The sequence below is a fragment of the Mobula hypostoma genome, chromosome 1, assembly GCF_963921235.1.
Source record: "Mobula hypostoma chromosome 1, sMobHyp1.1, whole genome shotgun sequence".
Taxonomy (NCBI): Eukaryota; Metazoa; Chordata; class Chondrichthyes; order Myliobatiformes; family Myliobatidae; genus Mobula; species Mobula hypostoma.
Genome location: NC_086097.1, coordinates 43,136,116 through 43,154,044, shown reverse-complemented (window position 1 = coordinate 43,154,044; position 17,929 = coordinate 43,136,116). Strand labels below are relative to the sequence as shown.

Here is a 17,929-nt window from a genome sequence, read left to right as displayed (position 1 = left end):
CCTGAGTCAGTCCAAGTTGGCAGCTACATCTCTAGCTCCATCATACTAAGCACTGGTGCCCCCAGTCCTTTGTGCTCATCCCACTGCACTGCCCAATTCAGCTCAAATCGGAGGAAGTTCACTTACGATACCACAGTGGTTGGCCTCATCAGCAACAATGTTGAGTCGGCATACAGAGATGAGATTGAGGGGCTTGTCAAATGCGTCTCAACATGGACAAGACAAAAGAGATGATTGTGGACTTCAGGAAGACACAGGTCAACCGCTCTCCATTGCACATCAATGGCTCTTTTGTGGAGAGAGAGAGGAGCACAAAGTTCCTTGGTGTGCACTTCAGAACCAGATTTATTATCACCAGTATTTATCATGAAATTTGTTAAATTAGCAGCAGTAATAAGATAATATAATGTAACCCTCAGGTTCTGTTGGCTGCATAAGTCTAGGGAAGACAGTCTCTGGCCCCACCAAACCCAGGAACCTGATGTGCAAACCTCCTGTTTGTGTGGCTGCTGTATGATGTGTTACCCTGTTACAAATCAGTAACATGAAATAACAGACAGCACACCATGTGCAATTAAACGATTTAGCTTTATAATTCTTAATTTGACTAAAGGGTTGGTAAAATAAAACAGAAAAAAAAATGGGCCCACTTTAATAAAACAGTCAAATCTACACAAGTTGGAGTTTATGGCTTCCCTTCTGCTGGTCCTTCATCGACTCCCGACCCCACTCCAAGTCCACTCCTTTCTGGTGTCTATGACCTCTCCTCCTTCTGCTGAACAAAAGACCCATATCACCCAGCCAGGCACACAGCCAGAAAAAACACTCCCCTCGTAGGATGGCTCACATTCCAAAGCACCCATTATCTCTAATCATAACCCAAACACTGCTGGTACAGAAAGACCATTACATTAGCAGTGAAACCTTTCCCAGGGTATTACAATAAAAAGAAAAAAAGTAAATTAGTTATGTATATTAAATAGATTAAAAATAGTGCAAAAACAAAAATTATATTTTAAAAAGTGAGGTAATGTTCACAAATTCAACATCCATTTAGGAATCTGATGGCAGAGAAGTGTGCTGACCTTTAGCATCACAACCTGGTACTCCAGCTGCAGTGCTGTCGACAAAAAAGCCTTGCAGAGGGTGGTTAGGGGAGCAGAGGTTATTGGGGTCTCCCTACCTTCTGTGCAAGACTTTCAGAGTCGATGCCTCCAGAAGACACGGTACATCATTAAAGACTCCTCACACCCTCTCCATGAACTGTTTGTTCTTCTGCCATCAGGCAAACATTACAGAAGCATCAAAACTAAAACCACAAGGCTACTAAACAGCTTCCTCCCACAGGCAGTCAGACTGCTAAATAGCTGCTCTACCTGATTCTGCTTTGGACTTGACTTTAACCGACATGTGGCTGTTGTGTTTTACTATTTATTGTTATGTTTATTATTTAGTGTTGCATTTGTTATGATTGCACTTCTCCTGGGAAACGCTATCTCATTCTGCCCTGCAGAGCTGATGTATGGTTTGAATGACAATAAAGTTTTTTGAATTGAATTGAATTGAAAAAGCTGTTCCTGAACTGCTGAGTGTGCCTCATCAGGCTTCTGTACTTCCTGACAGTAACAATAAGAGGGCATGCCCTGGGTGATGGGGGTCCTTAATAATGGACGTCACCTTTCTGAGGCACTGCTTCTTGAAGATGTCTTGGATACCACAGAGACTAGTACCCAAGATGCAGTTGACTAATTTTACAAGTTTCTGTAGCTTCTTTTGGTCCTGTGCAGTAGTGCCCTTCCCCCCCATACCAGGCAGTGATGCAGCCTGTCAGAATGCTCTCCACGGTGCGTTTACAGAAGTTTGAATGTTTTAGGTGACAAACCAAATCTCTTCAAAATCCTAATGAAATATAGCCATTGTCTTGCCCTCACTATAGTTGCATTAATATGTTGGGACCAGGTTAGATCCTCGGAGGTCTTGACACCCAGAAAGTTGAAATTGCTCACTCTCTTCACTTCTGATCCCTCTTATGAGGATTGGTTCGTGTTCCCTTGTTTTACCCTTTCTGAAGACCACAATCAGCTCTTTTGTCTTACTGACATTGAGTGCAAGGTTGTTGCTGCGACACCACTCCACTATCTCACTCCTGTGCACCCTCTCATCTCCATCTGAAATTCTATCAACAAAGGTCTATCAGCAAATAGCTAGATGGTATTTGAGTTATACCTAGCCACACAGTCATGGGTATAAAGGGAGTAGAGCAGTGGTCAAAGCACACACCCAAGGTGCGCCAGTATTGTCAGCAAGGAGATATTATCACCAATCTGCACAGATTTTGTCTTCCGGTTAGGAAGTACACATAATGGACAATCTAACCTGAACCCACAATACTTCATCACTATTCAAAATCAGATCGCTGTATAGACACTGAGGAAACAGATGTGCAAGGCTCCCCACCCCTATTCAATAACTTTCTACAGAGCACCTGTCTGGCTGCACCTTTGTGTGGTATGGAGGCTGCAAGACATCAGACCTCAAGGCCTTACAGAAGATAATAAAATCTACTGAAGATCACCAGAGTTGCCCATTCCCCTATTTGTGACATTTACCAGGAGTGTTGTAGACAAGGGCTCACAGCATTGTTGAGGATCCCCACCACCCATTCCACTATCTCTACCATCAGGAAGGAGATGCAGAAGCATGAAGCCTAGGACTGTCAGACTGTATAACAGCTTCTTCCCTCAGGCTGTGAGACTAATGAATACAACTAGGTCAGCAAGCTTTTTGTTTACTGCATCCTGTGCTGCATGCATTTTGAATTATATTTTATTAACTTATTTATGGTAATTTTTTGGTTTATGTGCTGTGTGTTATGTTTTTGTGGGTGCACCGTGGTCCAGAGGAATGTTGTTTATTTTGGTTGGATATGCACAGTCAGATGACAAACTTGAACTTTAACTTGAAATTAATTATTAAATCCAGTCTTTTATTTATATAAGGTATTGTGCTTCACCATGCTACTGTAGTTTAATTTGAACATAAACAATCATTAGGAAATGTTTAAAAGCTGCTATTTACTATCCAACAGAGGTGGAAAGAAATGATCATTCCAGTGGATCTGCTGGTTGGTCTCACAGAACAGCAGCACTTTTTTGGGCCCCTCTCCTCCAGTCTCAACATAGAGAGATTCTGCACAGAATTAGCCCATTCAACTCACCAAGTCCATACCAATCTTCAACTGTACACATTTACAATAATCCCCAAATCTTTATTCTCTCCACAGGTTTTTACCACTCACCTGCATACTCAGAGCAATTTACAGTTGTCAATTAATCTCCTTCCTTTCCTGAAGAAGGGTCTTGGCCCGAAACATCGACTGTTTACTCTTTTCTGTATGCTACCTGACCTGCTCAGTTCCTCCAGCATTTTGTGTGTGTTGTTTTGGATTTCCAGCACTGGCAGATTTTCTCGTGTTTGAGACTCAAAATTTAACTTTGTGAAGTTTGGTTACAGGCCACATTAAATAAACTCAAAAAGAACAGGTATAGATGTACATTCTGTTACTATGAAAAGCATTGTCACTTTTCTGAAAAGCAATATATCCATGCATCTTTCAATGAGCCTTTTGGCATTTTCCCCAAAATTAAGAACAACGTAACATCCTTTTTATATTCTAACATTAACTGATTACAAAACTGACACCAAAGTTTTTTTAAATGTGCACAATACCAATGCAATTTAAGGATTTAAATATGAGATTAACATTTAATGGTGAATCAAAGTGTATTTGAAGCACATTCAGTTGAAACATGAACAAATCCCAAAGTTTAGAGCAGGGATTTCCAACCTTATTTGTGCCATGCACCCCTACCATTAACTGGGGGGTCCATGGACCCCAGGTTGGGAACTCCTGGTTTAGAATATCCCAATAATAGTTACTTTGTTATACATCTTTCTACCCTTACGTTGTTGCTCAATCTATTAACAATCAAAACAGGTATTTCCTAATTACAATAAATAACTATATATCAGGAATAAAAAGAAAAAAACTTTCTCAATTAGCCTGAATGATAACAATTCCAAAGTCTCCAGCAATCAATAAAAGTGAATTACCTTAAATTCAACATAAAGCAATCTTACACTGCTAAGGATAATCTAGTAATTTGTGAACAACAATGAATGATGAGTTAATGATTAGTGAAAATTAAAGAAAAAGGCACTTTGTAATTACCTAATATCATAATTTTTCTTAATAATATGATTTACCAGTTTATATTTATTGATGAAAAAGCCATCACAACTGGTATTTTTACTCAAAACAATTTATTTCAGAATCTGGACCAGGATGATATAAAATGAATTAACATATCTATGTTAATCAGTCTACAAAATTAATATAATAAAACTTAACAATCACTTTTTTTTATCAACCCAATTTGGGTTTGTACATTTCAAATATTACATTTGCCTATCATAATGGCATAGTTCTTACAATGTATCAATTCAATGTGATATATACAAACGTTAATTCAAACTGTTCAAAATATTTTCATTTTTTTTGGCGTCCAGCTAAAACCCAGAAAGTGATTTTTTTCTTGACTTGCGAAAGCAATTGACGAGGCAACCATGGAAGCTGACTCTGTAACACCGTGGAACTCTTAGCAATGCAGTCTAAGCACAACCTATAAAGTATTAAAAGAAAATCACACAATGCATGTAAACCACATGAAGATTATCCTATATTTCCTATATGTCTGCACCCCTCATGCCTCTTTTTCACACATCCCCAAAAAACTTCATACCAAATGAAGCATTTTTGATTTGTAATTTTTTTAAAAACTAAATTCTAGAAATTTGGAATGCTGAAAATACTCGTGTGGTCATGTCAAGTTTGGTGGTTTTACTTTGGAACTGTAGATGCTATTAGAGCATAGAAAATGTGACAAACAATGGGTGCACACAAGACTTCCATAAAGAGCAAAACTACTATAATGATCAATTATTTTAATTTTTGGCATAAATGTTGAGCTAGAAATAAATATTAACCAGGAGATCAGGGATCATTCCCAACTCTAGTGCCATAGGATCCTATGTCTATCTCTGTAAAAAGCCAGGGTTTAATGTCTTATCCGAAAGAGTACACTAAATACTCACCTCCTTATTCAGGAAGGAGCACCAGTGAGCCAAATCTAACTCTAAATATATCACAAGTATGGCATGGTGTACATTTAGTTTGAAAAGTATGATCTTTAATGAAGTTAACTCTGGTTTCTTCTGCTAGAGCCAGCGCTAACCTTCTGATCTTCAATTCAGTGACTATTATTGTGAAACTCAACTATGCAAACAACAGGATAATGAGTAACGGCCACTCATTATCTAGGTTTACTTACACTATTGTATTCAAGAATTATTGTTTGTCATCATCATGTGCCATGTCATATGATGTAGACAATCATGGTCTATTGACCACGATTATTCTTGACACATTTTTCTACAGAAATAGTTTGCTATTGCCTTTTTCTGGGCAGTGTCTTTACAAGATGTGTGACCTCATCCATTGTCAATACTTATCAGAGATTGTTTGCCTGCAGTCAGTGGTTGCATAACCAGGGCGTGATATGTACCAGCTACTCATATGATCATCTACCACCCGCTCTCATGGCTTCACAAGACCGGGACTAAGCAGGTGCTACACCTTAGGCTAGTGGAGGGAAAAAGTGCCTTACACCTCCTTTGGTAGAGAGGCATTTCCACCCCACCACCCAAGGCTGTTAAAATCCTCCACATTAATTTCTACGAGAACCTCCCATGCTCAGAAACCAAGTTGAGAATGTCTGATCTTATTAGCATTTTCCTAAAGTCCACTCCAACAGATTTTTTCCTGTGTGTTAAGCAAATATAAGATTTCAGTAAATATTTTACAGATGCCCCTATTTTAGCTCAACAGGCATTACCTAGCCCTCACACTTGAGAGAAGAAAACAATTTATACTGTAGCTAACCAGAGTGTTAAGAAAACATTAAAAGACCGAGAAATTTAAAATCATATTTCTACAATCCACATGGATGAAAGAAAAATGGGGGATTAAGTGTGAGACAAGGATTAGATTGATCATGGAGTAGGTTAAAAGATTGGCACAAAATAGTGGGTGAAGAACCACGATCTATGTTCAATCCACTGATCCATAATTTGAAATTTTTAAAAAACTACCCCATCTATTTCTGGCAGGATCTAGCATCATTACATTATTGATCCAAGTCAGCACCAGCTCCCATTCCAAATGCTCCATAGACTGCACGAGCGGTGTAATTAAATAAATCACTAAAACCGCTACATCTCCATGCTTGATTTTATTCTCAAGCCAGATATTTGGTAACTCCAACATTAAGACAGCAAAAGGGTAAAAAGTTTACCAAATAAAAATTATCCAAAATAGCAGAATTTTAATTTCAATGCTTGTAACAAAGAAGATTACAAACAAGTTATCCTTCATTTTTCAAGGGTGCTGTTTTGAAAGATATGCAAATCACTATTTCCGTTCATAGCTCGTAAAATCATTTTAATCAAGTTCTCCATCAAATGGAAAATGGAAAAGTTACCTGAACAGTGAATATGGCTGTGTCTGAAAGATCAGGACATCATTACAGTGACCCTAATTAAAAGAACAGCAGACAAATTGTGTTAATACTTCAAATCGCTTGCCAATGACTTGCAATAATGAGTTATCAAATTGTTCAACTGTAGCTTCTCACAAAAGGATTCTACATCTGTACTAAATATGCATTATCCATATTTCTTCAGAAATATTCTATCTAACCACATTTCTTCTGAAATACTATTCAGGTTTTAAAGTTCATCTTGGTCAGATGTTGTTGAGAATTACTTCTGATTCCATAAGAGATAAATTAATTAATTTTCAGTTTTATTTAAACAATCTGCACGAAGAGCTAGCAAATTTTCATTAAGAAATAGTGTTGAAAGGCAGAAGCAAGGTGATACTTGAATGCTTTTTATATATTTAAATAGATCTTTTCATTAATTCTTCACAATTTCTATTTGTCAGCTATTACTATTCTATTTCTTCATCAAATCTCAATGATAAACGTAATGTTAGAAATTTTCAAACAATAGATTGTATTCCAGTTTTTCAACTTTTTCCCAGGGCTGGGGAATGAAGACCTACAGGACACAACTTTAAGGTGAGAAGAAAAATATTTAATAGGAACTTGAGGAAATTTTGTTTTAAAACATAAGAGTGGTAACTGTCAGAGGTAGTGGTTGAGGCATTTACAATAATATTAAAAAGACAGTTGGACAGGTACATGGATTGGAATGGTTTAAAAGATTATGGGCCAAATGTTGGCAAAATAGAATAGCTTGGACAGGCATCTTGTTTGGCATGGACCAACTATGCTGAAAGGCCTGTTTCTATGCTGTATGACGCTATGACTCTAACCCAAAGGATTGATATGCATCAAGCTAAGATAATGACCATGTTGATGACTTATAAAAAAAAACAGAAACACAAGTCAATATTGCATATTTTATTTTCAACATCAAATCCTCACAAAAATTGAAATAGTCAATCACTAACAAGGCAATTTAATTGCAACCTTCTGATTCTGATACTTGGCACTTGGACTAAGATTTGTTTCAAGGCCAGGCTTTCTCTATACTGTTAGACAGCTATTACAATGTTTTAGTCTTCATGTTCATTCTATAAATCAACAAAGTGAAAAATCTGTCCCTAGTTCTTTTCTTTCATTGATTTATCAGCAGGTCCATCAATAAAACAAACTTGTTCTCATCTTACTGCTGACAGCTTTAATAAACCATCTTTGATAATCTTGCAGATCAACTTCAAGGGCCTGCAAAAGACTCATTAAAACAAGTTGGGTCAAAGTGCCAGAAACAGAAACAGCCCTTTGGCCCAACTTAACTACATTGGATGGCATAGACAAGTTAATCCCATCTGCCCACATTGGCCCAGATCCTTCTAACCCTTTCTTATCCACATACCCAAGTGACTTTTACATTTATTCCCCTGTTTTCTCCCACAAAAAGCAAAAGTTCTACACCCTTTCATTGAGCTTTCATATTCAACTTCAATGTTTGGTAACTACTAAACAAAAGCAACATCACTTTGTTTTATAATATTTAAATATGTCATTTCTAAATCCTTTGCAGAAAGGACAATGAAAAATCAAAAGATGATAGAAAATAAATTCTTTCCCCCTTTTACTCTTTCAAACACAGCAACAGAACAACCAGCTGCATTTGAAAGATGCAAAACATTCAACAGTTTTGGAGTTTTTAAGAGAATCGGAAACTTCATTAATGGATGACCTCTAATGTTCTTGTGAGCCCATCAATAAAGTCGCCAGTATCTCAGAATACAGGTTTCCCCCGCCATCCGAAGGTAGAGCGTTTCCATGAAACGGTTCATAAGCCGAAATGTCGTAAAGCGAAGAAGCAATTACCATTTATATAGGAAAATTTTGTGAGCGTTTGCAGACCCAAAAATAACCTACCAAATCATGCCAAATAACACATAAAACCTAAAATAACAGTAACATATAGTTAAAGCAGGAATGATATGATAAATACACAGCCTATATAAAGTAGAAATACTTCTCTACAATGAATGCCTGCACAGATCTCCATAGCGAAAATCTCATGCAAGCGCTCTCGGCAGAAAATCTCACGCAAGTGCTGTTGGCATAAACGCGCTCTCCAGTAACCTTTAAACTATGAAGCTGCCAAATAACACATAAAAATACACAGCCTATATAAAGTAGAAATAATGTATGTACTGGTCCTTACCTACCACCCCACCAGCCTCCGGGTCCAACATATTATTCTCCGTAACTTCCGCCACCTCCAAGCATATCTTTCCCTCCCCCCCCCGACTGCTTTCCACAAGGATTGCTCCCTACGCGACTCCCTTGTCCATTCATCCCCCCCCCATCCCTCCCCACTGATCTCCCTCCTGGCACTTATCCTTGTAAGCGGAACAAGTGCTACACATACCCTTACACTTCCGCCCTTACCAGCATTCAGGGCCCCAAACAGTCCTTCCAGGTGAGGCAACACTTCACCTGTGAGTCGGCTGGAGTGATATACTGCGTCCAGTGCTCCCGATGTGGCCTTTTATATATTGGTGAGACCCGACACAGACTGGGAGATTGTTTCGCTGAACACCTATGCTCTGTCCACCAGAGAAAGCAGGATCTCCCAGTGGTCACACATTTTAATGCCACATCCCATTCCCATTCTGACATGTCTATCCACGGCCTCCTCAACTGTAAATATGAAGCCACACTCAGGTTGGAGGAACAACACCTTATATTCCGTCTGGGTAGCCTCCAACCTGATGGCATGAACATTGACTTCTCTAACTTCCCCTAATGCCCCACCTCCCTCGTATCCCATCCGTTATTTATATATACACATTTGTTCTCTCACTCTCCTTTTTCTCCCTCTGTCCCTCTGACTATAACCCTTGCCCATCCTCTGGGCTTTTCCCCCCTCCCCCTTTTCCTTCTCCCTGGGCCACCTGTCCCATGATCCTCTCATATCCCTTTTACCAATCACCTGTCCAGCTCTTGGCTCCATCCCTCCACCTCCTGTCTTCTCCTATCATTTTGGATCTCCCCCTTCCACTTTTAAATCTCTTACTAGCTCTTTCTTCAGTTAGTCCTGACGAAGGGTCTCGGCCTGAAATATTGACAGTACCTCTTCCTAGAGATGCTACCTGGCCTGCTGCGTTCACTAGCAACTTTGATGTGTGTCGCTTGAATTTCCAGCATCCGCAGAATTCCTTGTGTTTTAGTGTATGTACAGTGTAGTATCATTTACTGGAATTGGGAAGACATCGAGCACACTGATGATGTTGTGTTAGACTGAGTCGTCGCAGGTTGGGGTGGTGCAGTGGCCCCCACCCTCCAGGCTGCCGACTGATACATTGCCGCGAAGCACGCAGGAGTAGCTGGGAGGCACACAGCACATCTTTAAGAAAAAGGCCGAAATAAACATGCTAATTAATCAGGTGCTGCCCAGCACGTAAATGTCGGTGCAGATCAGAGGCGATTGCGTCAGCACTGATCTGGGCTGACAATTACGTGCTAGGCAGCACCTAATTAATTAGCATGTTTATTTCGGCTTTTTTCTTAAAAATGTGGTGTGTGTCTCCTGGCTACTGCTGCATTCTCTGCAAATCTGTACAGTATCTGTCCCAGGCCTGGGGTTTGGGGTGGTGGGCCACAGGGGTGTCATCTCATCGTCGATCAGGGCAGGCAGTTCATCTTCTCCTATGACTGCCCGCCTCGATGTTGAAGGTCAAGGTTCGTCGTCTGCTGTGGCTGATGTGGAAGGCTTGCTTGACTGCTGATCCTCGAGCATTTTTCTATCACACAGTTCTTTGTAAGGACTCAAAACATCCTCAAAAATATCCCCTAAACCTACGTACCCTTTCAAAATTAAAGTCGTACTTTATCATTGCAGCGAAAATCTCACGCAGTTGCTTCACGTTCAGTTCCTGGACAACTTCACTTTCGCTACTGCATTCGGTTTCTATTGTTATCCTCTCCTCTTCCAATTGCATCAGCTCTTCATCTATCAGTTCTTGGTCATGGGATGCCAAAACCTCTTCAACATCATCTTCGTCAGCTTCCACAAGCCAAACTCACTTTGTCCTTGCTTCGTTCACCACAATTGAAATGCTTAATTATGTCTAGTTTTACGCTAAGTGTAACACCCTTACGAAATCTTTCAGGCTTTTCCGACACCTTAGAACTCATCTTGCTAATGGCTGCTCAGTGCAGCGTGTTTAAGCAGCGAGAATCCGGGGGAGAGCGGCTGCTCGGGGTGCGCGCTGGTTTTTTTCACGCGCTGATTTTTTATCGCACGCTACCTTTCTTCGTAACAGTGAAAACACCTCCTGAAAGCGAAAACAGGGTACTAACGTAGGTCTTTCATAACAGTGAGGTTTCGTAAAGTGAACGTTCGAAACGCAGGGGACACCTGTACAAATATAAACTTACATTACTGTAAACTTTCCTTAAGTAACTCTACTGAACAAGAAGTTACGCAGAGCTTCATCATTTTTGATGTCAGAGATGGCCAAGGTACTTTCTAGCTATTCTCTTAACAAAGAATATATTATGTTGAACAATCTATAATCTGAATAATCTGTATTAAGTTTTGTTTTGATATAAAGCTACAGCCTACAGTGATGAAGTCATCACCCTGACACAGTGGTGTCAAGAAAACAACCTCTCCCTCAATGTCGCAAAAACTACAGGAGGAATGGAGACAGGCTAACACTTATTGATATCAATAGATCTGGGGTTGAGAGGGTGAACAGCTTTAAGTTCCTTGGCATACAGATCACCAACTATCTCACATGGTCTGTACATACCGGCTACGTGGTGAAAAAGGCACAACAGCACCTCTTTCACCTCAGACAAGTTTGGTATGGGCCCCCAAATCCTAAGAATTTTCTACAGGGGCACAACTGAGAGCATCCTGACCAGCTGCATCACTGCCTGGTATGGGAACTGTACTTCCCTCAATCGCAGGACTCTGCCGAAAGTGGTGTGAACAGCCCAGCACATCTATAGATGTAAACTTCCCACTATTCAGGACACTTACAAAGACAGGTGTGTAAGAAGGGCCCGAAGAATCATTGGAGACCCAAGTCACCCCAACCACAAACTGTTCCAGTTGCTACCATCCAGGAAACTGTACCGCAGTATAAAAGCCAGAACCAACAGGCTCTGGGACAGCTTCTCCCACCAGACCATCAGACGGATTAATTCATACTGATACAATTGTATTTCTATGTCATACCGACTGTCCTGTTGTACATACTATTTATTACAAATTACTATAAATTGCACATTGCACATTTAGACGGAGACATAACATAAAAGATTTTTACTCCTCATGTATATGAAAGATGTAAGTAATAAAGTAAAGTCAACTCAGGAAGTGCATAGTGTGAAGGAAAGAATTTATCCAATCTGGAACAGATTTCGATGAAAGATACACACATCCAGCAGATTGTTATCTTTAATTTCTTTGATTGGCTGGCAGAATCAACAAACTCATTCGTAAGGCCAGTGATGTTGTGGGGATGGAACTGGACTCTCTGACGGTGGTGTCTGAAAAGAGGATGCTGTCCAAGTTGCATGCCATCTTGGACAATGTCTTCCATCCACTACATAATGTACTGTGTGGGCACAGGAGTACATTCAGCCAGAGACTCATTCCACCGAGATGCAGCACTGAGCGTCACAGGAAGTCATTCCTGCCTGTGGCCATCAAACTTTACAACTCCTCCCTTGGAGGGTCAGACACCCTGAGCCAATAGGCTGGTCCTGAACTTATTTACTGGCATAATTTACATATCACTATTTATTATTTATGGTGCAACTGTAACGAAAACCAATTTCCCTTGGGATCAATAAAGTATGACTATGACATATGCATTTCTAAAAACTGCATTTTCACTTAACTTTCTTAACTCTTCTGTCATTTAATTCTTCCTTCTCACTTTACTTAAGTGATTAAAAATTAGCAAGTATCAATAATGAAAAATGTTTATAGTTCAAGAACCAGAGATTGTGAGTTTAAAGAAAAACTAGAAACTATTTTAACTAACACACTTGTTCTCCAATCTTGATTTACTATTACAAAGACAAATCATTTCGAAAAAATGTACTCACAGAATCGAAGGACAGCAGGTCATCTTTACTCCCACCAAACACCATCACTTCATGCTCCTTCCCCAAACAGGCTGTATGCCACAACCTGCAGATGTTTTCAATGTTAAATAGATTAAAATATATTTGTTATGAATGCCAAAGGTTTTATTTCCTTTTTTCTAATACATAACAGTAAATGTTAATATGCAACTATGATTTATCTTCTTTAAATTGTGCAATCATAGACAATTTAAGGTTGAGAGCTGTCAGTGCTAATTTTTTCTAAACGTTGAATGAAGACATAATCAATACCATATCTTTGCACAACTGCTTTCTCAGAAAGTATTAAAATGCCCTTCCCTTTTATTTTTCACCAGAATTCTTTCCATTCAATGTGGATGTAATAGGTATCCTGTTAGTGTTTAAAATTTGTACACCACGTACTTTGTTCAAGTTTATCAAATGAAATACATAACATTGATAAAATTTAGCATGAAAAGTTCATAGAATATTTATCTTGAGAGAGCATGTATATTTTGATTTATAAGAGTAGAAATTAATCTTTTAAATAAAAGTTGCTTACTCACCTTCAAAACCTATACTAATGTAAAACTATTTGCCATGTTTAGTAATTAAAACTGTCTAGATTTTGAAAGCTTTTAATTTGGTTTGATCATAATTAACCAATGCCTCTTGAGTGGCAGTCAATACCTTCAACTATATAAGATGGAAAATGGTAATAAAGACCATCTAGGAAATGTCAAGGAAGAAAGCTGCTCTAAAGGAGACCAAAAGATCCCTATTCAGAGTGGGTCCACTCTGAACAAATTTTGTATAAGGTTTTCTAAACAAGAAAGAATCAAGGAAAGCGATAAAGTTAAGGACCATATGGCAGTGCTCAAGTTGGTATTGTTGTCTCACAGCTCAAAGGATCTGGGTTTGTTCTGATTTGTATTCCTTCTGAAGTTTGCATATTCTCCCCATGACTAGATGGTTTCCGCTGCATTCACCAGTTTTCTCTCACATCTCAAAAGCATATTTTGTGGTTTAGCTGGTTTCTGAAAATTACTCCTAATGTAGATACGCAAGTGGTAAACAAATCAAAAGAGAATGTTACAGGACAACAGGGGATAAATATTTGGGACAGATGGGATTGCTCTGCCAGGAGCCAGCATATACAGGTAAAATGGCCTTTTCTGTGTTGCAGTAGGAAATCAAATTGAAGTGCTTTGTTGTATCCTTCCTTCCCGAGTTATTTATCAGTAGTTTGAAACTAGATCTAAAATTTAAGAATGTCTTTAATTAGCCATGTTCAACTGCTCTCAAACAAAATTTAATATAAAATCCACAAAATAAAAAAACTATCCAAATGTACTTGTTTTCTTTACATATTGAGTTACTACTGCCTCCATAGTGATTTGCATGAATGGTGAATTGTCAAGATATCAGATTACAAAATCTGATTAAAAGTGTTATTTGTTCTACCAATGTACAATGGAAGACAGTTACTTCTTTAGTATTATCCAAATGTTGTTTCAGAACTGATATACAAAACATAACAAAGGAAGTCAATACAGATATCTGCATTGAAAGTCACCTGGCAATCCACAATATACTGCTGAGCATGTTTGGATTTGTGGAAAGTTCTAATGATAAATTGTTTTAGAGAATTTTAGGAAGATACAGATTTTAGTTTTTAGAGAAAGCAGTGCTGCAGCATTAATCAGATATGCAAATGGTGAAATACTTCAGATAAGATGCTTCTTGCCAAGAAAAGCAAACTGGGAGGAGGATATGCAATCTTTTCCTCTACTAATTTATACAGGATTCAAATCTGTATTGCATTAAGTGCTAATAATTCAAGATATTACTGCACTGATGTCCATGGTCCTGTTCATTACAATTAGAACTCTGATCAAAATTCACAGCTGATGAAAGGAAAGCAACAAACAAATTGAGAGACACTCAAAAATACCTCTGGTGATTTCTAAACTTTAGCCTGGAATCTGCAATAAATGATACAATGCAGAAAGATACCCAAAAGATAAATGGCTAAATCAGCAGTAAAAATTAATTCACTGCTACAATAAAGCTTCTCTCAACAATAAAAAATATTAATAGTATATAACCATTCACAACAGCACCAGCAGTAGAAAATAAGATAGCTGATTTGGGAATATGAATTTATAAATATAAAAAGGAAAAAATTCTGTTGTGGTGTTAAAATTCTTTAAAATGGCAGATACCCATCTTAATGCTAAACTCATCTATAATTTGTTCAGTATAAATAAATTACGCAGTTGAATGTCGAACCTTTATACGTATATTCTAAAACACAAGTCTATGCATCAAGATATTAAATTGATAATAAGTTTCAACATTTTATTGCCAAAAAAGAATAATTTTCAGTTTTATATTTACATGGGTTTTTAAATAAAGGCATGTAAAAGGGCACAAAACATGCAGGACATGCCTTTCTTATTACAAACTAGTTCTAGTTTATGAAACTTCCCCTCTGTATTCCGAGCTGAATCCAGTGTAGACTTCTGGAACTTATTTCTAATAATCTGGCAATGGAAAGTAATCTAAACAATATAATCTTGAAATCATGTATTGTACTCTTAACTGATCTGCTACAATAATCACCCTACTTTAACTAGACAATATTAATATAAATAATTTTTTCCCACCTGTGTTGAACTAAGAAGCAGTCTACATTTCCTTGCCCTGCACTCTGCATCTGCCTTTGCTTTCCTCACCTCATCAAAACCTTTGCCTCATGACTTGCTGTTGGTAAACTCCTGCCTGGGCTGCTTCACCGTAGAACATGGAGTAGACTTTCCTGACTCGAACATGTTGAAATCCTAGCTTGCAACCTGATCCTTTTTTTTGTACAGACTGTAACAGTGCTCTATTACGCTTGGTTGCTGCTAATCTAAAACGGTGCAAAACGTCACTGCCATAACTAGTATAAATTCTATTACAGAATGTTTCAATTATTTATTCATAATATATACAGAATGAAAATGGGAGACTTAAAAAATGAAACAAACTACAACTAAAAAGCACAGTTACAAAATGTGAAATATTAGGATTATTTTACAACAGTAATTATCAAAACCAGAAAAATAAACAAATCCCTATATCTACATTAAACAGCAATATGGAAATCATTCAAACTGTATGTGTACAGCTCATCATACAAAATTTAAAAGCCCAATCCACAAATATCTTGTACAATTTTTTTAAACAGGGAATACAATTTTGAAATTTAATAGATAATTTAAATATAATTTGCATTTGTACCAATGCTAAGCAATTTTTTGCATGATCTAACCTAATCTAACATTAAAACTCCTCTGAAAATTAAAGAGGCTATAACATCTTTTTTAAATTTAAAAATACCTACAATTAAAATGAATTTAAAATCTTTATTAGTGAGTCCCTAAATGGGAAAATCTCCAATTAGAGACATTAGGCCATAGTTCAATAACAAAATTTAAGTCAATGTATTTTGAAAAGATTAGGGCATGATATGGAAACTTAGTTCTAACCTAATAGCACACCTATCATGAAATAAAGTATTTACAACATAATTAAAATATAATAGCAGTTCTGGTAATTTCCTTTGTTTCACAGGTTGGAAGCCTAATTAGCAATTCGTGAAATACACAGCAAAAATCAAAATTTCTAAATTGATGTAAATAGTGCTCAAGGATCTGACACCAAGATACAAGATCCACTAACAATTCTTTACATAGTCACTTTGTAAATGTACCATGCAAAGATTCTTTAACCATTTTAGGTATAATGACACACTGTGAAAAATAAAATTTCTTTCACGAGAAATTTGATGAAACCATTTACTTTAATGTTTTCAAAATAGGTAGCAGATTAATGAGGTAATGATGCACAGATACCTGGAACACAGAAACTATCTACTCAAGACCAAACTAAATTTCTGAAACTATTTCTCAATTTGCCTACCCAAACTTGAACTTGTAGCTAAGGGGACAACTGAGTTGTCTGTTCCAGGACTTAACATTTCCATTGAAAGTAGTGCTACATAATGTACTTGAAGACTTTGGTCATAACATGCCTTCATATGTTGGTTTTCCAATGTGGGAATTGTCTGTTTATTAGTTCTTCATACTATGAAATTATGCATGTGAACAAACATCATAAAATAAAACATAGCATTGTCCTTGAGATTCTAACACATGCCACAACTAAAAGTGAATTAATCTAATTAATGCATTAACTCTAAATTAATCAAATGGTAGGTGGCATAATCAGCAAGTTTGTAGATGATATCAATATTGATGGTATTGTGGACAGTGAAGGTTATTGTTTTTTGTAAAAGTGGAATTTAGCTGAACTAGGAAAAGGGATGACAGATGGGAATTCAACTCAGCTAAGTGCAAAATAATGCATTTTGGGAGTTAAACCAGGTATTACTTGCACAATGAATGATAGTGCATCTCAAGAGAAAGCTATGGATAGAAGTATGTGGTGCCCCGGAAGTGGTAACAGTTAGACAGGGTGAAGGCTCATAGTATGCTGATAGCTACTTCATTTAAAACAAACTGATGAAGGTAGACTAGTGGATGTGGTATATATGCATCTGAGTAAGGTATTCAACAAGGTTCCTTTGTAGGCTCATTAGAAAGCATGCGAGTCAGGGAAATTTATGGATTGGGAATTTATTTGCCCCAAGAAGGCAGAGGGTGATAATTGATGGACTGTATTCTGCCTGGAGGTCTACGATGAGTAGTGTTCCACAGGCATCCGTTCTGGGACCCCTGCTCTTTGTGACTTTTATAAATGACTTAGAGGAAGTGGAAGGGTGGATTAGTAAGTTTGAAGATGACACGAAGGTTGTCATAAGTTACAACGTGACACTGATACGATGAAGTGCTGTGCTGAGAAGTGGCAGATGGAGTTCAACCCAGAAAAGTGTGAAGTAATTCACATTAGAAGGTTGCACTTGAAGGCAGTGTGCAAATTAAACGAGGATTCTTGGTAATGTGGAGGAACAGAGGGATCTTGAGTCATTGTTCATAGATCCCTCAAAGTTGACACACAAGTTGTCAAGTAGGCATATGGTGTATTGGCCTTCATTTGTAAGGGGATTGAGTTTAAGAACCGTGAGGTAATACAGCAGCTCTATAAAACTCCACAGAGACTACAAGTATATTGTATTCCCTTCTGGTTGCCTCATT

At 37.9% G+C, this 17,929-nt stretch overlaps 1 protein-coding gene across 2 annotated transcripts in view; it reads right to left on the bottom strand.

Annotated features, from left to right (window-relative positions):
- Nucleotides 1–2,985: 2,985 nt before the first annotated feature.
- The window catches only part of LOC134345870 (kelch domain-containing protein 1), a 122,118-nt gene continuing 107,174 nt past the window's right edge, over nucleotides 2,986–17,929 (bottom strand). The window contains exons 11-13 of one of the 2 annotated variants that reach the window (XM_063047195.1): nucleotides 12,729–12,813; nucleotides 6,600–6,652; nucleotides 2,986–4,682 (exon numbers count right to left, since the gene is read on the bottom strand). In XM_063047195.1, the coding sequence (XP_062903265.1) occupies nucleotides 4,550–4,682; nucleotides 6,600–6,652; nucleotides 12,729–12,813 (271 nt within the window). In that variant the 3' untranslated portion in view covers nucleotides 2,986–4,549. The remainder of the gene's footprint in view (nucleotides 4,683–6,599; nucleotides 6,653–12,728; nucleotides 12,814–17,929) is intronic. The other variant, XM_063047187.1, reaches the window with a different exon arrangement.